The 24,625-nt window shown below is 45.5% G+C and overlaps 1 protein-coding gene across 2 annotated transcripts in view; it reads left to right on the top strand.

The window, feature by feature from the left end:
* Positions 1–24,625, top strand: part of LOC111841182 (pleckstrin homology domain-containing family G member 1) — a 44,371-nt gene that overhangs the window by 3,507 nt on the left and 16,239 nt on the right. Inside the window, exons 1-2 of one of the 2 annotated variants that reach the window (XM_072703123.1) lie at positions 16,849–17,093; positions 23,528–23,961. In XM_072703123.1, the coding sequence (XP_072559224.1) occupies positions 17,084–17,093; positions 23,528–23,961 (444 nt within the window). In that variant the 5' untranslated portion in view covers positions 16,849–17,083. Of the gene's footprint in view, positions 1–16,848; positions 17,094–23,527; positions 23,962–24,625 lie in introns of those variants that run through there. The other variant, XM_072703121.1, reaches the window with a different exon arrangement.

Below are 24,625 nucleotides of genomic sequence, written 5' to 3'. Positions count from 1 at the left end.
ATACAGGTCTGAATTTTCTGTGAAATGTAAATTGTGGGCATTTTAGCTGTATAGACATGAGTCCCATTTAAACGAATATCCAAATTACTCAGGGTGTCCCTGGTGACCGGAGTCTGGAAGGTTGTCCTTACATTAGTGGGCCTACATTCTCTCACTGCTTTCATACGTGCCCAGTTCCTGCAGCACAGCTGGCCTGAATTTCGTGTCGGTATATGTGACTGCATCCAAACGGCTTGCTGTTGAAGTTATCCTCCGCATACCAAGTCTACACACCTGACATCTCTGCATTACATATCCCCTTAGCATCTGGTATGCTGCCCTGTGAGGCCGAAAGGTCCCTCGCCATCACATTCATGCCCAAGTGATCCTTCCTTCTGTGCTACAGAAATCTGCTGGCATTGTGTGACTTAAAGCCCTGTCACCAGTTTCACTGAAGTATCTGTCAGCTGCGATTGGAAAAACCTATAAACTGCTTGCCTATTTTTGCTTTCAAAGTTGAAATATAACAATATTTAACCTTAAAATAACACCATTGTTTTAATCTGAATTTTTACAAGTATATGGTTTGATAATGACTTCATCTAACTAAATATAACCTTGAGCTTGGCTTTACTGAGCAGAAAAACTGTGAAGAGGATCTGGATCAATTACAAGCCAAGTGCACTCTCTAAGGATTTTATCGTGTACTTCTATATCTGTGCATTCATTTCTAAGCTAGCTTAGTCTGTATAGAAACTGGTTTTGCTCAAAGTACCTGCTCTTTCATGGTACTTGACCCAGAAGGTGGGGCTGAATCTGATCTGCTGTCTGTAGTGTGGTTTCTTGACACCAAGAAGGTCTCCAACTCCCATATACTCTACACTGACTAAATCTTTTAGTACCTCTTAGGTCACTGTTAAACAACTGAACCCCTGATACTCAAACAAGAGACATTCCTTGCATTATAAATTAATTTTTGGTTTAATGTTGCAGTATAATGCAGTATAATAGCAAGTACATGCCCTGTACTGTTCCTTGTGCCTTTTTGTTTTTTGGCATAAACTCCAGGTTACTAGACGTACTAGCATTTGAGAGATGGATGGATGGATGTTTCAATATGCTGAGGCTTACTGCTTTATTGACCATTCTTTACATGTCTAACCCCAAAGAACTTGTGTAAATTAGGTTTCTGCCACAAAATTAGAGCTGGAAAGAATCCGCTTCATCTCTAACGATAATGGGCCTGGTCTCTCATGGCTTGGTAGGGGTCATGTTGCTCACCTTCGACATTACAGGAACTTTTTTTTTTTTTCTTCATGTTTAGATTCAATGAAAGCCTGAAGAGGCAACACAAGCTGCAGCCTGGTGCTTATTAACATTACAGCCTGTATTTAAAGCTGTAGATTATAGCGTCGCTGACTAACCTGCAATTTGTCTTTATAACACCCCTCTGTGTCATGTACACTCCGCCACCACTTTCTACGAGATTCATAAACGTTCAGCCAACCTGCCGTGGTATGGAGAAGAAATGTGAGCAGCGTCTCACTTAACCGAAGCGTTTGTTTGAGGGTCTTGGGTCTTAACCAGGCTAATTTGTATCCTGGCATATAAATACTGGGTGGGGACCGCAAGACAATGTCGGACTTGGTGATCCTGATTGCTGATAGCCGCTCCTGGCAATATGCTGGAATTTCCCTCCATTTGAATTCCGGGACAGGCTGCTGGGTTGCTGTATGTGACATATGTTATAAAGTTTATAATGATTGGATAAGAAAAAAACTCCCCCCTCTGACTTCAGAGGGCGCAACATTCCAAGCCATGATGCTTAATTGCCATTAAAATGGAAACCAAGGCTGAGATAATAGCCGCTTATTTATTTAATTTTTTTAAGGTCTTTGTGTGCGGAATAAAAGCTGCCTGACTGGAGTTTCCGCAGATTTTGAGGATTTCGGGTAATGATGCAGCGTCGGCGCTGACACGCTAAGGAGCGTGCGCTTATTTTGATAAGTGAGGCTTACAGGAGGGACGTAACGTCTGCCCGCCAGCGAGTGAAGTTCGGCTCCCCGGTCGCACTCAGCCGCCTTGGCCGCCCGCCAAGTGATGGGCTCTTGGCACGCTCGCCGGAGGCCCTCTGGCAGGCACGGACCCAGGTCTCCCAGGGCGCTGCGGCATTGTGGGGCTCCCGTCCTGTCCTTCGAGAGGAATTCGAGTGCCCTCCCCATCAGCCATCTGAGTAGTGCCACGGCGTGCTGCGACTAGCCCGCGAGAGCGTCGCTGTCGCTCTCAATGAATGATCCACCTCCATTCACCGTGTGCCATGTTTAGCAATTAACTCGGGAGGTTTAGTACAAGCAGCACGCGGCTTTATTCCAGCCGCTCAATGGCCAGACCCATGGAAACCACCTCCGGGCGTGGAGGACCCCCCCTGTCACCCACGGGGCCTCCCCTGAAATGGATCCGCAGACGGTAATCCTAGTCCCCGCTAAAAACTATAGTAGCTATTCATACATCGTTGAGTATTACTGGTAGCATCAAGCCTTGTGAGAATAGAATCTTGCGGTTTTGGGAGATCTTTCCATGGAAAGACATGGAGGCGATCCAAGTCGCCCAGTTGTACAGAATTACCAAAGTCCTTTATCTTCTCTTGCGTATTCCGAAATATTCACATGGACGCGTTCTCATTTAACGGAGATGTTTGTTCCAAGTCAACTGTGGAACAGCTGTGGGAATGCTTCCCTGGCCTAGTTATACGCATCTGGATTCATATGCTATGACTGGTCTACTTAAAATGGCACAGAAAGGGCGACTTGTGAACCAGAAACAAGTGATGGAAACTATGTGCCTGCAGGGACCCTTTAGTTTAGTAAAAATGGGAAATGTATTGTTCTGTTCTAAATTTATCATTCAGTCCTTTAAGGCAGAGATGATATGTGAGTTTTTGTCCAGATTATTCAGCGAGATGCACACATTTTGGAGCCAGAGGGAGTGTAGAGTGAGACACTCAGCCGTGTAGCGTAGCCTAAGCGGTACGTGTAGCATCGGGAGTGGCGGTGGATCATTGTGATGCATCCAGGGGGATACAGACAGCAGTGGGCATTAGGGGTGGTGTATGTGTATTACCATGTCCTTGGGATGCAGATGGTCAGACTGGCATCGTAATGAAGTCCATCCAGTTACAGACACTGTCAGCTTCTGCTCATTTTCTATTCTCTTCCCACACCCTGCTGTTAGTTTATGTCTGCACTTCACAAATATTTATGATGACATGCGAGTAATGCACACTCTGCTGTTTTCAGTAGGCTTTTTTTTTTTTTTTTTTGGCCTGGTTTGAGCAAAATCGTACACTTCTGCTTTTTTAAAAGTTATGTTGCAGATTGCCCGTAAGCTAACATTCCACTTTCTCAGGCTGTAATGATATTACAGCTGTCTGGGTGTGGAGTGCCTTCACTGATAATAGGTAGGTCTCGTAAAGTGTTCCTGTGAAATGCCTTTGCGATGCCTTTCGCATGTTTGATGGGGAAAAGAATGAACCTTGTTGTGAGAATTTATCAGTAAGGGCTACCAACAAAATGACTGAGACAGTGCTGTGCAAAGGTCTTAGGCAATCAGAGAAAGTGTATAAAACTGTTTATCTGCGTAGGAAATGTGTATTTGTTTAGGAAAAAACACAATTTAACATTAGAACATATGAAAATATTAACAGTAACTCAAAAACTAACAAGAATTTTTCTTGTAGTTCAAAGCCTTCCTGATATCCTAGTAAGGCTAGATGAACCCCGCTTCTGTTCTCAAAGCTCTCTTCTGAGGCACCTCAGCCATTCCATGTTTAAGTCCATCTCTAGCACAATTAATTGCAAACCCACTTAATAGACATAGTATTATAGTGTTCATGATCATTTAAACATTTTATCTGACTTCCTAAAAAATTTTTTAATAGTACTGCACATCGAAAAAAGTTATTTAAATAAAACAATTAGAATTGGTCTTTGTTCTCAAATATATTTGAATATTTCAAATGTCGAGTAATTTTCTTAACTCTGGGGCATACCTTGTTGTAATTTATGGGATATTACTGAGACTTGAATGAGGAAGGAAAATAAGGTCATTCAATTTAGATTTGTGTCAGTTCTGGGCCTTTATAAGATGAGCTTATTTGTTGTTTTGGTTTGTCCCTAGTCCTTAGGACTGCTGGTGGTTCAAATGGGCTTCTGTTGCAGTTCAGAAGGACATACATGGAGTACAAGCCTTTGGCTAAGCAGAAGTGAGGAAGGGAGGGAGTCTAAAGGGATGAATGTATGCAGAAGATTCTGCTGTGAGCAAGAACAAAGCCCCTCACTGAAAGAGCTGCATGTTTCTGCTTTATATATCTGTATAATGTCACCAAGGAGCTGTTTAAACGCTTTCATGGGAAGACGCCCCATCTCGCTTGTTAATCGCACAAAGAAACTGGTCCCCTGATCGTGTTTGCGATGCTTGCGTTCACTGAAACATGACCACGATAGCTGTCAGACGTATCATCTTTCTTATGCAATAAATTTCATCTCATAAAGATTAAAGAAACCCAACACTGCGCAAACAGTTGAAAGTGTTTGCTTTCATTATAAAACCTTAGTGATTTTCTGAAGCCCAACGGCATGGTGGTGTCTTGTGCAGTATACGGCAGTGTGCATGCTAGAGACTAGAACTTTACAGGACTGTCAACACATGCTTATGTAATGTATGTGAGTGTGTGGTTCGTACTGAGTGGCAGTGGCCCCAGAATGAAGAGGTTCCTGCACAAAATATCAAGGTCTCCTTCTTTCAGAGTTGCAAATAGCTCATTTAATTCCAAATGCTTTAAGACGTAGTCAGCGATTTCACAGCTTTCGCAGTGTGGTTCACCGTCGTTCAACAGCCGAAAAACACTGACGGTAAACTTGCATTGTTTACATGTTAGTTTATAGCATCTAAATATTTTATCACTTCGAGAACTGAATGGGTCCCAACATTGAAGCTGCACATCGTGCGCCTGATAACGTACAATGCTCACCCAGCACCTGTCGCGAGCGTGACGTCTGCTTGGAAATGTGCCCATCTGGCACGTTTGGTTAGATTAAAACGAAGGTCCACCCGTCTGCATTCTATGCACACATTCAGTGTAAATGTGAGACTTCACAGCTACAATACGAGAGCTGAGTGTCAATGAGGCTTTATCATTTTTTGTTTACTTGTTGGAGGGCTGTACCGAATCGGGCTGGTCCGCTGGCAGACGGGGCGTCTTCTGTACTGTGAGCACATACTCCAGCCCGCTCTGGTCCGATGCTGCATCATAGCAAGAACAGTCACACTAATGTTAGGGTTAGTGTTCAGTTTTCTTTTAAGAAATGAAAAGTTCCATTGATCAAAGAGCAGATTTCTATAAGACTGTGAGACTGTAAAGTCTGTGAGTTTCGGAAATTTTTACATAAAATTAATGTTAATGTTTAATTAAAGTTCTTCATTGGATTACATGAGGACGGAGTGAGCTTTGGTTCCCAGTACTGTAACATAATGAGGAAACCTAACTTTAGCTCATTGGTGGTATAATCTCAAAAACAACAAAATGGGCTGAGTTTTGGAAATTTTGCCCTTTGATTCAATTTGCTTAGCTATGTATGTATAGCTAATTTTGTTTTGTTTATACAGTGGCATGCAAAAGTCTGTGCAGCCTTGCTTAAGATGTCTGTTACTGTGAATAGTCAAGTGAGCAGAAGATTGAACTGATCACCAAAAGGTAAACCTTAAAGATGACACATTTCTTTAATATATTAAGCAAGATTACATTTTCATTTCAATCTTTCAATTCTTGAGGGATTTTCGCCCATTTGTCCTTGCAAAAGGCTTCTAATTCTGCAAGATTCTTGGGCTGTCTTGCATGCACTGCTGGTTCTGTAATGCTTGGCACAGTGATCCTCCCTTGGTGTGGTCTGCCTTGGGGGACCAGAACCTTCACGACGTGTGTGGGTGCCCTCACGTGCCCATTGGTTCCAACATTGGCTGACTGACATCTGCATGCCCCACATGCCAGACAATTGTGCAACATTACCACCCAGCTTCATGCAAACCCACAATGCGAACCCTATCAAACTCTGTCAAGTGCTGGTAATGCTGTCTAATGCATCTAGGAGGCATCCTCTGTGTCTGGCTCCTTGCAAATCAAATCATTTACAAACCCATTGTTGGTCTGCACATGTACCACATTACATCCAAATTGGACTATGATTTCTGGGTACTTAGCTTTTTTTGTCAGAGTATATTTTGACTTCATCAGTCCTCAGGTCTTGTTTCCAAAATGCATCTGCCTTGTTTAGATGTTGCAAACTTCAGATGCTGAATTTTCTGGCTAGGATGCAGGAAATGTTTTCTTCTGCTGACTCTACCATGAAGGTTATATTTATTCAGGTGTTGCTACACAGCAGATTGGTGTACCACCACTCCAGAGTCTGCTAAATCTTCTTGGAGGTCTTTTGCAGTCAAACTGAGGTCTTATTTGCCATTCTAGCAATCCAATGGGCAGTTCTTTCCGAAAGTGTTCATGGTCTTCCAGACCTCAACTTCAGTGCCACCGTTTTTGTTAATTGCCATTTCTTATTAATAATACGAACTGAGGAAACGGCTACCTGGAAACACTTTGCTATCTTCTTGTTACCTTCTCCTGCTTTGTGAGCATCAGTTATTTTATGTTTCAGAATGCTAGGCAGCTGCTTAGAGGAGCCCATGGCTTCTGATTGTCTGGACAAGGTTTGAGGAGTGAGAGAATTTATACTGCTGTGCAATTTCACCTGGGTTTTCCAACGATGACTGTGAACAAGTCTTAGTCCTAATGAGCTAATGAAGGACTGGGACCTTGATAAACCATATCTGAGACCTCATATGTTGGGGTGCCCAAAGTTTTGCTTCAGGCCTTTTTCATTTTTTTTTTCTTTTGATATTCTGTATCCGTGATTGATGGAAATAAAAATGAATTGTTGCTTTGAAATATTCAAGAAATGTGTCACCTTTAACTTTATGCCTTTTGATGATCAATTATGCTCACTTAACTATTCACATTAGCAGCCATTTTAAGCACGGGTGCCCAGACTTCTGCATGTCACTGTATGTGGCTGCGGTTTGGCTGCCTGTACATTAAAAGGCTGCTATGCCGTCCCTTGGATCCTCCTGTGCCAGTAAGCACTGCATTACAGCTGGGTCACTGCATTACAGCTAGGTCACTGGATTACAGGTGGGTCACTGCATTACCGCGGGGTCACTGCATCACAGTCCTAGGCATGGCAGTTCGGAAGCCTGTAATATAAACCTGTTTGAGCGGCTGCTGCAGGGGATCCCGGCTTCCAGCGTGCTTCCTAAGAGACGTCGTTTTGTGTGTGTGCCTTTTAAAACTTTTTTATTTTTGTGGAAGTGTCTGCTCAATAAATGTAAAAACATGTATATTAGCTGTAAAAAGTCGTGGCTGAATGGTCCTGTTGGTATCTCATCGCTTTATAGCATGCAGTCATATTAGAACAAAAGTGAAATGTGTGCAAATTATATGGAATACATATACTGAACAAAACCTCTTTCACGGCATCATTACCATTCCGGCGCAGTAAGGTCCGCTATGCCAACCTTTTCTTTTTCCTAGTCTGTCTGCTGCTGAATGTATGGGTGGGACTGGAAGCCTCGTGTGATCCTGTCTTTAGTCCTGTCCCAGTCACTGCTTGATTCTGTTGTACGCTTCTGTTTCCACAGTTCACTGGATTGGATTGGAATGGATTAACTTGAACAGAAACAGGTTGGCCATTTCTAGACCCTGTTAGCGTGACTAGGTTCTGATTAGCATTGGGCCGTTGAAGGACTGTGTCTTGTCATTGGGGCATTGTTGTACCCCCCCCACCCCACCATTAGGACATCAAGCTGGAAAATGAGAATGGAGATGCAGAGCTGTGGACTGATGTGAGACAAAGGAAGTGTGAGGATGGTCATTAAATTTCTTATACTTCATTTCCAAATTTGGAAATACGCTTGCTGTCATCGCGATAAGTTGGTTAGTTTTCTGGCTGTTAGGCTGTTTTTTTTTTTTTTTTTTATTGCACTGTCAGCTATCAATTTTCATAATCTTGCTTTTACTCTGATAAAATCCTCTTTAAAGCAGCATCCACACCTTGTGTAAAACAAGTCAGTGCTCTCTTCGCTTAGTACTAGGATTCCGATTTGGTCCCCACAACCATTCTGTGTATCCCTGTTAGTCACCTGTGGGCTTCTTAATGTAGATGTTTCTGCTGGTCTAATAGAATTATTGTAATTGCATTGTTTTCTGCATACGTTTCAAAGTCTTTGCTTGCAGTGTTGATGTACAGTGTTGATTGAATTCCTGTGGTTAAAATACTCCACCTTCTGATTTTGTAGTAAGGGAGGTCACCTGCATGTACTGATGGCTAATTGTGCAAACTCAACCTGTGTGTGTGTGTGTGTGTGTGTGTGTGTGTGTGTGTGTGTCCACCCACATGAACGTCTGAACATTACTCGGTTCCGGCCTTTGTGGTTCCGTGTCACACCCCATGTGCCCTGAATAAAAAGGCATGTAACTAACATGAAGAAAAGTGTGTGTGTGTGTGATTGTAGAATGTGCCGGTACACAGCTTTACACGCTGCTGTTCTACTACAGGCCGTGGGATCATCTGCAGTTTGATTCGAGACACTTTCCCACTTCACCACGCGATGCCTAGACCTTCTGGAAAAGCATCTGACTTTGATGACCTCCTGCCAATGGCAGTTATGAAGGATAATGGCAGCTGCTAGTGCTGCGGATATGCTTTTGGATTCAGGATTAAACCAGTAATTAATATGAGAGCAGATTTTAGTGTGCAGATGGGCAATGCGCAGATGGGCAATGCGCAGATGGGCAATGCGCAGATGGGCAATGCGCAGATGGGCAATGTGCATGTACACACTGTTCAGTGTGACTTTTATGAATGTGTGTTTTCGACAGTGTGATACTAGTAAAGGTTAATTGGTATGATTTCTTGGACCTGAGAATTTATTGGACTGCCAGTATATATATATTTTTATACGAGTAATTTGATGCTGCTGGTCTTAATTACCTTTCTCATGTCACAAAATGCTGAATGTCATCACCTTGCTTTCCATAATCAACATTCAGGTTCCTTATAAGTGAGGCCGATTTTTAAACACTAAACTCTTGGTACCAAGAGCATTTTGACAGTCAGGAAGACCTTTTTAGAATGGCTTCCAATCTGTCTTCACTTATTTAACGATTTAAAAAGATCTTGCTTGGGGGGTCTCTGATCTGTAGCTGCCCCGTTTCAGAGGTGAATATTCCAGCGTCGTCATTTATTCAGTAAGCAGGTTATCGTCAGTTCAAAACCTAGATGAAGCTCTTATAGAATTGAGGTCTAAGAATCCCACCCTTTAGAGCACATCTAAAAATAAAGCTCTTTTTTTGGGCCACCTTGGCACTGAATGTCCAGCAGGGATTGGTGCTTGGAGACCCAGAAGTAGGCCAGAACCAAGCTTCTGGTTTAGCTGGTAGAACTGTCTGTTGTGACCGTCATTCATCTCGTCACACTGCCTGTTAATACTGTACACAGTACTCATCTATCAGTGTTGGCCATTAATACCTCGTAGCATCCTTCTTGACCACATGATCAGTTAAAAAAAACACTGTACTAAACAAGGGCGCAATTCAGGCCACAGCTACTGTAGATCTTTCCTCTCTGTTTCCATCCTCTGTTTGTTTCTCAAAATAGTCTTTACATCACAAACGGTGGCTGAAAGCAGCCATGTTTAATGAGACCTAATTACAGCTGCTCCCTGCCTGAACAAATATCCTGTATCTTCAAGCCCCGGTTTCTCAAATCGCGTTACATAAAGGGGACAGGAATTTCTTTTAGGTTTCAGTTTGGAGGGGGGCGGGAGTGTGATTCTGTTGGTCCCTTTATTTTTCAGGTCGTTTGTTCCGCATTACTTTCTGCCTTTTTCTCGTTTTCTGTGCTATAATGTTAGAACTTATTGTGCAAATCGGTAGCGATTTCCATTATCTGACTGATGCATTTCCTTTGACTCAAGCAGTAGCCATAAAGGAAATGGATAATTAGATCACGGTGATGGCCGTCATGCAAATTATCCCAGACCATTAGCCAATGTCCGATAAAGCTGACAGACGCCGGAGCCGTAGTGCGTTTGACCCAGAATGCCGTTCCCAATATAAGTCTTCCTGCTTCCTACTTAAGACTTCTGCTGCAGACGTGCCCCAGTTCTTGTTCCTTTACTGCGCTTTTGGGACGGTGATGGTGCACCATTGCTGGCGTTGCAGCTCTCTGACTTGTCCTATATTAGTGGCACAGTTCCTTTTTGTTTAGAAACTTTTCTGTAAGCTGGCCCCGTGGGGGAGTCGGTGTAGGGCCCGAGGGGGGGTGAACTGACGTGGTGCACAATGTAGGGGTGCTTGTATGAGCACAACTATAGGATAACACCCCAACGAAACAGGATTATCAAGTGAGCAATGCTGCTTGATGTAATATGGTGATCTCTAGTGCTTTGTTTCTAGAACTTAAAGCAAATGTTCTGAATAGCTAGCTGTCTTCATTCAGATTCTTTGTGTCCGTCTGTCCAACACCATATCACAATATGTTGTGTTACTGCAAATGGGAGGAACACTGAGGAAAAGCTACATGTCGTGCCAGTTTCTGAGGGAGGCCTGTAGGTTTCGTTTGTATGTTTAGGAAGTGCTTGTTTGGAGTCTATGGGAAACGGTTCACAGGGAGCTCAATGCCCAGGCGCTCTGTGTACACTGGACGATGGAATTGAGTTTCCAACATCTGTATCTTATTAAGAAAGTGTGTAAAACTCTGAAAGTGGACTGTAAAGACTAGTTTTATGTCTGCAGATAACCTCTTATTAAAGAGGCATGTGCTCTCATGTTCTGAGGTTTGCTCATCCAGCCAAAGCAGTGAGCTTGTCTGGCAGAATATGGCATCATGTACATCCTAAGTGTGTGGCAGGTTCTTCTGATGAAGTTTTGTGCAAAAGCCAGATGCTCAGAATCTAGGGAGATTGTCTCCAAGAGTCGCTTTGATTGCAGTGCCACTGCCTCTGCAGTGTTCCCAGCATCCCGTGGTGTTGGCATGACTCAGAGGATCGTCTGGTCAACGCAGGATCAGCCCACCGCTGTAGGCTCTCGTCTGCCAGAGGGCCGCTCTGACCGGAGAGGCCCTCAGCTGCTCTGCTGAGCTCTGCTTTCTGCTGCTTCCTCTAAATAAGTCTTATTTGGTTTGGAAGCCCTTGAAAGCCCTTTTGTTGAACATCACATTGTTCCCATAAGACCTGGACAGAATAGCAAGTTTTGGACAGAAAGGCAAGGTCTTTTTGTATGGGAAAGTTCTCCTTATGAATTACATGTATTTTAAATGTTTTGAAAATGTTTTCAAAATGCCAAAGGAACTTCTTTGCAAGTCTTCTTCAGCTGCACACAACTTGAAAGATTTTCAGATACAACTTGAAAGATTTTCAGATACAGCTTTTATCTTGTGTTTCACTTACCACACCCATCTCATTGGACAGGAAAGTGGTCACTGCCTTCCCATGTTTCACGTGATTAACTAGTCACCTCCTGGTTCATTGATTTTGATCTTCAAACACTAGTCTGATTTGTTTTAGGTGTGGTATTTAAATGAATCATATGCTTAGAAATGATGTCATTTCTTGTTAATGTAATACTTACACAATTAAAGTGATTGCTTGTTTAGCGTGATGGTTTTGGCAATGATACTTTCACTTCGTACTATTCATATATATATATATATATATATATATATATATATATATATATATATATATATATATATATATATATATATATATATATATTTTTTTTTAGTAAACATAGCTGATCTGTTTTTAATGTAAAACAAATGTACACTAGTAACTTTCCACATTATATCAAATTCAAAGCACTTAATCTTTTACGGAAGTACTGTAGGATTTTGAATTTGGGAAGCATTGATTTGTGCAGCTTCAGAAATCGTCTGTGTTTTTCCCTCTTAGCAGTACAAATGTCCATAATTAGTCTGGAGACAACTGAATTATTCTCCATGTAAAGCCTCTTCAGTTTATGTGGTTTAGTTGACTTCTGTATGTCACTAGCTATGCTATTAGCTAGCCACATTAGCTCCGCTGATATTGATATTGTGAATATTAGCCTGGATTACCCGGCTCTGAAAGGCCTGCCATGTAAATGCCGGCTTTGACACTTGAACACTAACCTGCTACACGGTTTTTTCTCGTTATGGTGTACGGTCCTCACTTCAGCCGATGGTTAAACTTATGTATTCTGTTAAACATTAAATAAGAGCCATCGAATATGTAACTAGTCTCCCTGTACATGTACAGATGCAGAGGAAGAGATGCGCTCCACTGAAAATAATCTTGCCTGCCGATTTTTTTCAGTTTTGAAATGGTTTCACATTCTTGGGGCGTTTTGTTGAAATTTCCCTTTGTTACATGTAAAATATTCAAATACAGGAAGAGTTAGTCAGATGGTGGAACACATTTGGGACTTTCCTTTCGACTCTCGCTGATGTAATGCTGGTTTGCTCTTAAACAATGTGAGCAGGTCTGTAAACATTGTCTAATCTCGAACAAAGGAATCGCAGTGGATACGTTTCATACATTCATTCAGGGAACGGTTTCCTTGATTCCAGCCGCATTTGCCCAGTATGACCTTTTAAAAGAAAGATGAATCAATGTTTCCCATTTGATAGCTCGTATTATCTATGGGTGTCCCGTTGGGTCCGTCGCTCCAGACGTTTGGACTCGTCAGTTTGTCTCGTCAGTTTTGCTGAGGCTTCAGTGTGTCGATCTTGTAGAGTCTTGATCGATAGCTAAGTTTCCATCTATTATTAACCACCTCCCCCATGTTGAAAACGTGACCTAGTTGTATGAGCTGTAGAAGTAGCTCTGTGTCCTTGAGCTCGCACTTCTCCGCTAACCGCAGATAGCGATCCCATTGGTTCAAGTGGAGCAATGCAGCTTGCAGAAGTGTCTGTGGGGAGAGTTTATCTCTCAGCTTGTATCACAGCTTTCCATGTGTCCATGCTGCTGCCATTTTTATCCCTCCGGTTATGTTAGCAGGAAGTACGTAATTCACGCTGATTTGATTTTATTCAAAGTGATGTACGTTTGAGAAATTCAGGGTCAGGTGGTCCCTGGAACAGTTCGGGGTTAAGGGCCATGCTCAGGGACCCAATGGTAACATCGCTCTGCTGACCCTAGCATTTGAAACCGTGACCTTGAAATCATTAGCATAGCATCCTAACTCACTGAGCCACACTCCTACTATCGGCAGGCAAGACTATTTCCCTATTTTGTCTGCAGTGTGGTCTATGTTGCCTGCAGTGTTGGTGGATGTCCAGCTTTGCTGTGCTCATCACTGTATGAGCACTGAGCTCATCTCTGTGTCCTGATATCGACAGTCGCGGTGGAGGGTCTGTACTCCACATCCTGAGCATCCCGGGGCTTTTGGGGGAGTCTTACCCTTGGGGAAAGTTACAGAGCCCAGCTGATATGACTAGTCCTCACTTACAAATCCCATTCCTACTGTGCCCTTTCTGTGATATACCCAGAATTCCTTGCTGTCAGCAGTACCACTCTGAGTAAAGTACACGAAATGTAGGGCATCTAGTTTGGTTGATGCTGTTGCATTTAGTCCTTGATTGTAGACGCTGTCCCCAATTGCCGTGTTCTAAAATCAGGCTAGCAGGGAAAAAAAAAATCCAGTTTAGCAAGAGGTTAATCGCAGCCTTACTGTTCCGTATAATCAAGCAGAGAGCTGTTATTTCCAGCGCTTGAGCAACGTTTCTCTGGTATGGTCAACATGTGTGTCGTCATGTGCTAGCTGTGTGGAGGGAAAGATCTCGCACTTATGAAAACATGATGTGGCAGCTGTATGCTTTGGTTATGAGTAAGGTCTTGGAGAGAATCTTACCTGGGGGGTCAGATGAAGACGAGGCTTCTCTGGAATAGTTCTAAAGCTTAGAGTGATTATTATTTTTTTTTTTCTTCAAATTTATTTAATTTTTTTCCTAACTTCCTGTTTGATTTTCCTAACTAAGTCTTACAAATGGAGACAAAGTTAAAGCTACTACAGTCATGAAGAGTCCAGCCAAGCGCCTGCTTGACCTATGAAAGCCAGTGATTGGAGATGAATGTGTTTACACTCCATCAGACTGTCTCCCCCCCATTTTTATTCACTGGAGGGGGGGGGTCTACTTTTCACAGCGTGCCTTTATTTCTCTTCCTGTTGGCTGTCCATCCCGCATTTTAATCTGCGTCTAAACATGGCTTTCCTCCGCTGTCTGGCGGCCAGATTCTCCGGGTTCCGTCGCCAAGCTGCCGCTCTCGTTCCGCTCGCTTGGCAGCTCTCTCTGCCCGCATCTGAGCTCAGGCGCCCTGTCCGAGGCACCTGATTCTCCTAAATCAGACCTCGACAGCTCCGTCTTACGATGGCTTAGGAATGCGGGATGAGCCTCCGCCGGCACTTAGTCTGTGCTGGTTGAGAAAACAAGTCACTCCAGCCCATCAGAGCTGATTATGGCGCCTTCACATCAGGGCCCAGCTTCCAGCCGCACTGTCTGGGGCTTCTTGCAGCAGTTGGCAGGGATGGGCCGTGCATAGGTTTGGGGGCACAGAAAGGTGGACGTGTAGCCTTTGTGGGTGGGGTCAGGTAGTGCGTATCGCCGGGCCTGCTGGGCAAAGGACCTGCAGCTTGGGAATCAGTGTGCACACCTGTGTATCATGTGATGGGGACCATGAGGCTGGCTGTAGTAAAATGGGGATCACTGCAGCTGCATTGTTCCTCCACAACCGAATAGATGAAAGAATAAATGTTTTTTGTTTCTTTTTTACTCCAAAAATGTTTTGTCTCCCACTGCACTGGCCCTGTTAAAAACGCAGTGCACTGCACTGACTGGAGCTAGCTCCATGCACCATGTCTGGGTCAGCTGCCGAAGCGGGGCATATAACTGGGCACATCTTGGTTTTGTTGTCACAGGCTGCTACAATATGTGTTTCTACAGGTCCCCAAAAAAGCGGGGTACATCTTGATTGCCCGGGGGGGAGGGGGCAGCCAAAACAATCACTGTGTGTTTAGGAAACCAACTGTAATTATGGCCAGCCCTCTGCATGGTGACTGTGTCCCCCCTAGGAGGACCTCACATAATATGCCCTTCCGGTGATGATACACAGGGCAACTTTTTGAGCAGTGTTGCTGGGCAATGTTCCTGACGAATGTTGCTCTCCTGACAAATGTTGCTCAGTCACTTTCCTATTGATATTAGGCATCAAATTTCTATTTGGAAAAACTTTGATCAGCAATGGGCAACTTTATGTGATCATCCAGATCTGGGTGAGTTGCCCTTTGTCTCTCCTGGTTGGCAATTGCCCAGCAACATTGCTCAAAAAAGTTGCCCTGTGTCACCTTTAGGGTCTGTCCTGGAAGTCTAACTCTAATGGTCTGCATTTTCTGTACTCTGCATGATGGTATTTTGTAAAAATGTTTTTGTCTACTTTGTAAGAAATGTTTCGAGCTTGAGTTGAGTCAGTTGGTGAGGTTCTGCACTCCTAGGTGGTGAATATCCAGGAGCATGTTTGACTTGCAGAGCCGTGAGTCTGAGTTGGCAGCTTTCTTTTAAGCTTGCACTGAGCTATTGTTCATTTTCTTTCTCTGGCAGTGGGGGCTGTGAAGGGCCGTTGCTATAGTGACTGCAGTGCTACAGCCCTGGTCATTTTGGTGACCCACCCCCCATGCAAGCAATTGGAGGATCTCATTAGGGGTCTGTGTCAACCAAACATCTTCCATCATGCTCTCAAAATGGACCCCATAAAACCGCTCAAAGTGTCTCTCGCTGAGCCCCTACTAAACAATGTCCCTTACTAAACCCATAAAACATTCCCCGCTGACCACAGGTCAGCTGCAGTTGGGGAACACTGGGCCTCTTCCTGGATCCACATCTTGGTTAGTTTTCACTCAAAATGAAAACGCTGTCCATCCTAGTGTGGCGCTGGGCCGCTGGGTGCCTTTGATTTGGCCGAGGGTACAACCTCCATGGAGACGGAGCAGGCAGGACGTCCTGTGAACGGCGTTTCAGGAAGGACGAGGAGGGGCCTGGCTGAGACGTGTCGGATTTGAGAAGCGTGGGCTTTTCTTCCTTACGAGTGCAGTGTGACGGACAATCTCTGTGCGAAACGTGTGGAAATGAAGAATACCAGCGTTATGGATCTGAAATCCAGAGCTTTGAGGGAAGGCCGCTGGTGAGGTCAGGCCCAGTGTGGGGTTTACCTGAGGATCAGCATGATCAGAAGGGTTAAACACAAACTACCTCTCTGACCTGCTTCATGATCAGAGGCTCATATGGCGGGAGGAAATGGTTGTTGCTCTACTCTTCGTTTTGCTTTCTAGTCTTGTTTTTGTACCAGATTCTTCGAGGAGATGGTGTTTGTAGGAAATTAATACATATTTTGTCTGCCTCTGAAACACAATCCCGACCAGATTTTATAAATGTTGATTCCCACGTCCAGGCTGTTAAGTGTATCAGTTCTGAAGAGACGGCAGCTGGTTTGGCGTTAGCCGCACGTTATAGCTTTAGGGAACATAGATGTGATTCTGTTGATAATAACTTAGCCAGGACAGCCACAGAGAAAATTTTAAGGCTTCCCAGGTTTTTGCAATTACATAGAGGGAGGGGTGTGGCTTGGAGAGGGGGTGTGGTCTGTGGCAATGGGGCTGGACCAGTGAGTGATCAGTGGGCTGGATGTGGGCGGAGTCAGCAGACAGTCAGCCTGTCAGTGCCGCTCCAGAAGCTGCAGTGGAGCTGAGTGAGCATTCAAGCCCAGAGGGGGGAGTAGACACAGACACGGATCCCCCAGCGCCGTGTGTGTGAGAACAAGAGAGAGAGATTTGTGAACAGAAGAAATGGCCAAGCAGCACTGAATGTGAAGAGCTCGCCGGGCTTGCGGACACTTGCGCTTGGAATCCAGGTGCCCTGGGATATGTGACGATTTTGGAGTTTATCACCGGCTTCAGGAAGGGACAATGCCAACTGGTGAGCAGCTTTTTAAAATTCTTTTCTAAACTTTTTTTTACATCCCTCATTCAAGTCCGGTGGTAAGACGGTTATTGTTGTTCCCAGAAGTGTGCAGAATGTAACCAAGGGAAGTCAAACTTAAAGCCCAAAGCTGCTCTAAATAGTCATTGGGGGTATTTAGCGAAAGTACAGCCCACTGCAGGTGAGCGTAGCGTAAGGATGGGTTTGTGCAGAATGCGCTGTGTTGTTGCCGTCATCAGTTAAGCTGTTTTCGGTTTTGGTTTCAGGCAAAGTTTCATCGGATTTCGATGAGATCCGTCTAAGCTCTTGTATTAACAGGACTTTCTCTGCTTCTCCTTCTCTGTCAGATTCCTATTATGTTTTCCTGCTTCACTGGTCTGTGGGGGATGAATGTTAAAATGCCTTCTACGGCCTGTGACCCAAATTGCTGCCCCCGGGGTCCATAATTACGCTCCAGTGCCACTGAGACATTGTCTCTCTCTGGGACATCTGCTGTGTGTGTGTGTGTGTGTGTCGGGGTGTGGTAGGAGGTGCGGGGTTTGGAAGTGGGGGGTCAATCCGTTTTAAGAACTCCAGTTTCTTCCCCTGGCAGCGGCCGCCGTATCGGGTCAGGATCTCGTCCAGCCTGGCAAAACAGAGGAACTATTTCGGGAAGGGCTTGGATTTCGGTTCTCCGCTTTGGAAGGTGTAACCTAATCGCCGAGGGGTTCTGCCCCGTGAGTGGACGCCCGTGCGGCTCAGTACCTATGGCAGGCTCAATCTGCCCCCACACTGATGTGCTGGTGTGGGTCAATACCGTGCAACGGAAGGCAGATGTGAAGATCCCAAAGTAAACAGGAGGGTACTCCTAGGAGACGACCTCTGACCTCTGCCAGTCACTCAGATCGCTGTCAGCTGTCCCACTGCTTTCTCCATGAGACGGCATTTCATGTCAGTATAGGTTATGGAATTCAATAGTTTGGGATTTTTTTGCAAGACCGATATGATGGGTATTTACGTTCTGGACACGCTTCCCCTGGTAGAGTATCGCTTATCCATGGCTGGAGATAAAGAGCAAAGTTCCGTGCTCTTTATTTTTATCTCTTGTATCTGCAGCCTTGTTACACTTTTTGATTTATTATGAATTGAATGGAAACCTATTTGCAAACTCCACGGCTTGTGAGTCCTTTGTCAGGTTCCACACTGCTGTGGAATCCTGTTGACGGTGGCCGCCAGCTATCAGTGAAAGATAGCGTGAAACTACTTGATGTTGGTGTTTTCGCTTTAACCCCATGAGTTTTAATTGCTGCGCATGAAGCGTGCTATCGCAGCTTATCTGGATTCCCTGGAACTCAGGCACCAGATGGATCGAAAATAAGGCAAGTTCAGTGGTTTGTTTTACCTCTTAAATTAGACAACACTTAACGAAGAGGAAATCTCAAACGAGCTGAGATGGGAATTGGCATGAAAGTATGCTGATGCCCACTGAGGTCTGTCCTTCTCCTTGTCTGAGATTCGTCTCCTGCTGGCCCCACAGTTCATACAGTATGCTTTCACAGTCTTACATTCGGTCGCCTCGTATTTATTTACCCAGTTGGGGTCTGGCTGTATGATCTCCATACCTTTTCCACCCTGATGAGCTTGGATGACGTGGTGTCATCAGTTCAGGGGTCTAAGGCCTTGCTATGTATAACTCACACAGTGATGTGTTTGTTTGTGCTCTCTAGGACATTTTGTAGCTTGTAGTCTATGAGTCGGCTGAATCTCTTGAGGTACGTTATTTTGGAAAAGAACTGTTGACCGTGCATTCTGTTCCATTTTAAAAGTATTAAAAGTACACTAGTTTATGGTTCACTGCATTTTCCTTGCGTGCATATTCAGAGTGTATATCCCAAAGGCTATAATAGTTTTAATGAAGGGTGCGGTGACCTTTCCGTCACAGCGTCTGCAGCTAGCCCAATATCGTACAGCTGGCAGTAAACTTGTTGACCCCTACACGGCTCCTGTGACGACGGAGGCATATACCCCTTAACCAGTGCTGGGGAGGGGTTGAATCTGGGAGGGAATGTTGGAGTGGGGGGGTGGTGGTATCAGGCTCCTGGTGTAACAGTGTTTAAGGCCTGCGGTCTTTGGGGTGTTTGCTGTATAGGTCAGCTTCCCCGTTCTGACTGTCGCGTGCAGCCATTGGCTGGAGGTAGGTGGGGAGGCGGGGTTTCTGCTGTACCTCTGCTGAACTGCCCATTTGCTGTGTGCAGTGCCCTACTGCCGCTGCTGCTTTATGGCCCCACTGGCTGGTATGACACCAGGCCCTACCTTTTGTTGTGGTGACTCCTGCACTGTTACACTGCGACTGTTTCTGTGTACTTGTGCTTCTGCTGTTTTGTTCCTATATGGCACTTTGGCCCCTAAACACAACAGCCTACCTCCATTTCTGCTTCTGTACTTTTTAACTCTGTCTGGTACACTTCATGTTACTATAGTGTGTGTGTGTGTGTGTGTGTGTGTGTGTGTGTGTGTGTGTGTGTGTGTGTGTTAAACCTACCCACAGCTTGGGCTATTGTGCTGTGTGAATTGAATGATGTCATGACCGACTGTGGGTCTCTGTGGCAGCACTTGGATCCCCCCCCCCCCACACCGCACCCTGTTGGATGGGAGGGGGGGGGGGGTTAATACTGGCCAATCGGGTTGGCTTTCTTTGTATTTTCGGGGATTTGCTGGATAAAAGCTGACTCATGGAGCGGCAGCCGGTCCGTAGCCCATATGCCGGGGGGGGGGGGCTCTGCTGTCTCTCATATGTGCCCCCCCACCATGTACCTACACCATTCATGGCCCTCCTGTCTGATTTTTGCTGTCTCAGGTCCGTTTCGAGTGGGAATTTCTGTATGTTGGCATTAAGCAGAACTCTTGTTCTGTGTTTTTCGGTATTTGTCCCATTTGGTAGAATTTAGCTGTAATCCAGCCTGTTACACACTATAGAACTGTGGCTTTGTTCCAGCCTCAAATTGCATACTCTCGATGTTATTCTCCAGTTTTGAGAATGTAGCGTACGTGTATGTACACATGAATTTTCCACAGTGTAGTATGACCTGGATAGTATATACTAAATTCACCATGTCAAATCAAGTAAGCTTTTCCAGGAATTGTTTGCTAGTCAGCACGACATTTATGGTGCAGTGTACGTGGGATAAATATTAACGTGTAAAGTAAGCTAGCAAATGGTATAGACCTGTCTCTTTTTTTAGAAACTTGGAGATTTTTGGCTTGTATGTTTGGTGTGGCGTTACACTTCCTGCAAGTGCAAAACAGTTTAGTAAGGAAATTTATACATGTAAATTGTATTCGGATTTCAACAGTATGCATATGAGAGCTTGGTAATCAGCATATATTAATCACGAGTATGAAGTATACACTTTGACAGGGGTATGACTGGTCCTCTTGAAGAATTCAAAAATGACTAGATGATAAAGTATCTTTTCATTTTGTTTGTTCATCATGATGTTTGGAGGCTGGCTGTGTTTACAGAAATGCTTTGGATGCAACTCCATTGTTTAGTCTTGTTTTACCCCAGATGTTAACCTATTCAACGGTTATGTCATTTTCATATAAATGTACGCATTATGAATAAATAAGCCATTGTCTTTGTTTATAACAAGTGTAATAGTGATCCAAGAAATGGGGGGGGGGGTGACTGAAATGCTGCCTGTTTCTCTGCCAGAAAAGTAGGAGCAGCGGGGGTTTAACCCTCCTAAGCCGGTCCCATTCGCGTCTTCTGGTTTGGGGGGCTAGTGTGACGCTGGGGCAACTGGCTGGCTGAGTCATGTCCGACACCAGAGACTCAAAGCAGTGCAGTGCCGACTGGCATAATCCCAGCGCAAAGTGCAGTTAAACATGCTGGCTTATGTGTGTTATCAGGGGACATTAAAGAGATCAGGTTGAACATAATCTAGGCTAAAGGTAAACCTCCCCATTGTGGCGTCTACCATTACCTCAGCACTCCACAGTTCAGCTTCTCTTTTGATACCGAAGCCAGGATTCTGGGCTACAGGCCGCGAACCTGCCGAGGGAGTGTCCATGCCAGAGCCACGATCTTACCCACCTTTTGGCGTCGTCGCTTTACCTGCCACGGACCAGTAGAGCGTTTTCCCACCTAGCATGTAGGATCTGGCTTCCATTTTGGTGCATTTTGCAGTGAATGAAGAAAGCAACCGGATGAGAAACCTTCTGTATAATCCAGAATGAGCTTGTGTTTCTGAAAAAGGAATTACATACTCTGCCAATGTGTGCGCTTTCTTTTTGGTGGTTTTGTTGAACTTTGTCTGTTAGCATTTTAGCATTTGAACAAAGGAATTCACACATGCACGCTTGCCTCTTGTATGACCCCTGCTTTAAATCTTAAATCTTTTTCTTTTTTCTTTAGTATTTTGTGACTTGTGGGCTAAGCTCCCTGACCAGCATCGCATGTGCACTGCTGCTTTTACAGCTGGCTTTTTACAGCAGCAGGGCAGGCTAGGAGCACATCTCGAGCGTGTTGTCAATTTGTAACCTTGTCGTGAGTCCTGCGCCCTAACTGTACCCCCTGGTGCCAAGTATGCACCTCTGGTTCTCCCCTTGGGCTGTACTGTCACACTCGTTACTCAGTGGGGCCCCATGTAGCTCTTTATAGTGATGGCCTGGCTCCTTCATGGATCCGACCACCCAAAACAAACGGCTGAGCCGAGCAGTGTCATGTTGCTCTGTTGGTAGCGTAGCTGTGAATGTGTTGAGGGATCCTTGTCCACACCGGTCATGTGTGAACAGCACTCCCAGAAGGCTTCCTGCTGGGGGCGGGGCCCCACAGGACAGAGTTGGTGGTTTAAGATTTGGTCGTCTTGGATGTGACCATGGAGTCACCATGGAAATGATATCATCTTCTGGTACCCCGTTAGCCAAGGTGGGTACCCCTCGGAAATCAGCCCCTTCCTGTGGAAGCAGGCCATCAGACACCATGCCAGCTGGGATCCTGGTCCAAAGGGGCACAGCCTTCCTTCCTCTGTTTTGTGAAGTCATCAGTTGCTCAAGTGTCTGTTCTGCAGGAAGGACTCGCTGCGGAGCGTGTTCCTTGTGCTGTAAAATGGACACCATCTCTTCCTTTGTGAAAGTATGGAAATGGATGGGTGGGGGGGGTTTCATAAGTACTGAAATAGACCATCATTATCTTGCATATCTCTGGGGGAAGCAGGTGTCCAGGACTAGGAGTACAGTTGGATTCATTTGGGTTCCTTGTTTTATTGTGTCCTTCCTTACAGAGTTGCCCTGAAGTGCTTATCAGATGTAACACATTTTAGAATAACATGGAGCCATTGCTGTTAACATCCTTACTGTTGCAGCGCTTTACTTGACGTAATCGCAGTTGTTTTTTCCACTGACACCAATAGCTATCCAATTATGGGAATCACTTTGGATAGAAGCATTTAGTACGTATCTCCTCCCTATAAGTACATCAGTTAGATTTGAACCTACGTAGCTGTGAGCCAATTCCAAAAATACATTTGAATTAGGTTAAAAATGTGTTTGAAATATTTGCCCTCTACAAAAGTTCTATTATCTAAGTTGAACTGTTGGAAATACTTTTGGGAACAAGCACACTTGTCAGTGAAACAGGGACAAACCCCCCCCCCCCCCCCCCCCCACACAATGCCTTTGATAGAGTCTAAGCTGAAAATGCTCCTTTTCCTCTTTCCAGGACAGTGCCTCTTGGAATGTGGAACTCCATCCTTGTGTGGATAGATCTCGGAGACCACAGGGGTTTTCATGACTGCGTCGGTTTTGGGCAGGGAGGTCCGGGAGCCGCAAAAGCGGGCGTCTGTCTCTCAGACGACGTCTCGATGGCACCAGGCTGCCTGGAATAGAGGGCCTCTGTCGAGCTGGCCGGCGTTGGTGACGAGCTCGCCGCCGGGCACAAAACGCCCATTCATCCTTCCATATCTGAAAAAGCAAATACCCTTGTCATTACATAGTTAATGTGCTTATTGAAGCTTCCTTTTGTGCCCTTGGCGTGTCTCGCCGTGGTGGATGAAGCGCTTTTCCAAGGAGGGTGGGTCAGTCCAGGGCATCGCCGGCAACCTCTGCGGCAGCCCGGGCAATGATGCGTTGGTGTCTCATGTCGGACTTGAAGAGATCCTCTTTTGTAGGTGCAAACAAGTCTGCAGATGTTCCCAGATCCTCCCGTGGGGTTTCACCTTTCCACCAGTGAAGGTGTAGCTGTGTTTCTGTTCTTTGTTGTGGCTTGGCCGCTGCCTCTGGAGCCTCAGGCACTGTCATTTGACCGTAGGTTAAAGACCCTGGATCGGCGTTACCCTGTAGGTGGTTGGTGGTTTGCCCATTAGGCGAACCTTGTGTTTTAAGGTACGCTGAAGCCACCGTCACACTGAGCCTCCGCCCCCTCTCTCTCCCTCTTGTCTCCTCCCTACCAGACGACTCCGCCCTCCCCTTGGACACCCGTCCGTCCCTTCCAGAGACCCCCATGGAGACCCCTGACAGCGAGCGGCCTGTCAGCTATAGCTCCACCTCCTCCTCTGCCTCCTCCCGTGACAGCCACTGCTCCTCGCTGGCCCCAGCTTTCCGAGCCTCTTCGGAGGCCGATCCGCAGGCTGGCGCCATCCGGCTCGAGCTGGTGCCGGCTCGGCAGCTAGAATGTGTCGACCCGCAGCTGGAACGGAGTCAGGAGGCCATGCATGGGCACACGCAGGCCACCATGACACCAGTCACGTCGGAACCCATGGCGGAACCTGCAGCGGAACCCGCAGCGGAACCCACGGGGCCCAAACTGCAGTACGTGGACAGAGTGGTCCAGGAGATCTTGGACACAGAGCGAACTTACGTGCAGGATCTCCGAAGCATTGTGCAGGTGAGAGACCAGCTTGGTTTTTCACTTAACTTAACGCTTTTATCCAAACTGACATACATTCAAGAAAGCAGGGTCATCCAGTCCCTGGAGCAATTTGGAGTTAAGGGCCTTGATCAAGAGCCCAATAGTGACATCACTCTGCCAGGCATGGGAATGGAACTGGCGACCTTCCAATTAATCAGTCTTGACCCACAGCAATGTGTGTACCAGTATATATGAGCCACCTGCTCCCCCTGTTGCACTCTTTCACTGTAATCTTTAACCGCATAAATTACATACTCACATCAAATCTGTACATTCATCTGTTTTAGCCCATTGCATTAAAAACAATGATGCATTGGAATGCATGCACATCCCCCACATGTGAGAGCTGAGGAAATCGGGAGGATTAGCTTCTTGTAGCAGGAGCTACCCCTGACTGACCAGAGAGCACTCTGGGCAAAGTGCTCGCAATAACCATTCACATGCATGCAAACATGCACAGAAAAATGTGACAGGGGCTCTGTGGCCTTGGGATTAGCGGTTCGCATACTTGCCCATACAGTAGGAAGAAAATTTGTCATGTCTAATCGGGCTGCTTTTCTGGGACTGATTTTGTGAGTAAATACTGGCGTGGGGTTAAGGCATTGCCTGCTTCAGCTGGAGGTTGAATGCCTGCGGCTGC

The sequence above is a fragment of the Paramormyrops kingsleyae genome, chromosome 19, assembly GCF_048594095.1.
Source record: "Paramormyrops kingsleyae isolate MSU_618 chromosome 19, PKINGS_0.4, whole genome shotgun sequence".
In the NCBI taxonomy this organism is placed as follows: Eukaryota; Metazoa; Chordata; class Actinopteri; order Osteoglossiformes; family Mormyridae; genus Paramormyrops; species Paramormyrops kingsleyae.
Note: the sequence above shows the minus strand (reverse complement) of the source record. Positions and strands in the feature narration are given on the sequence as shown.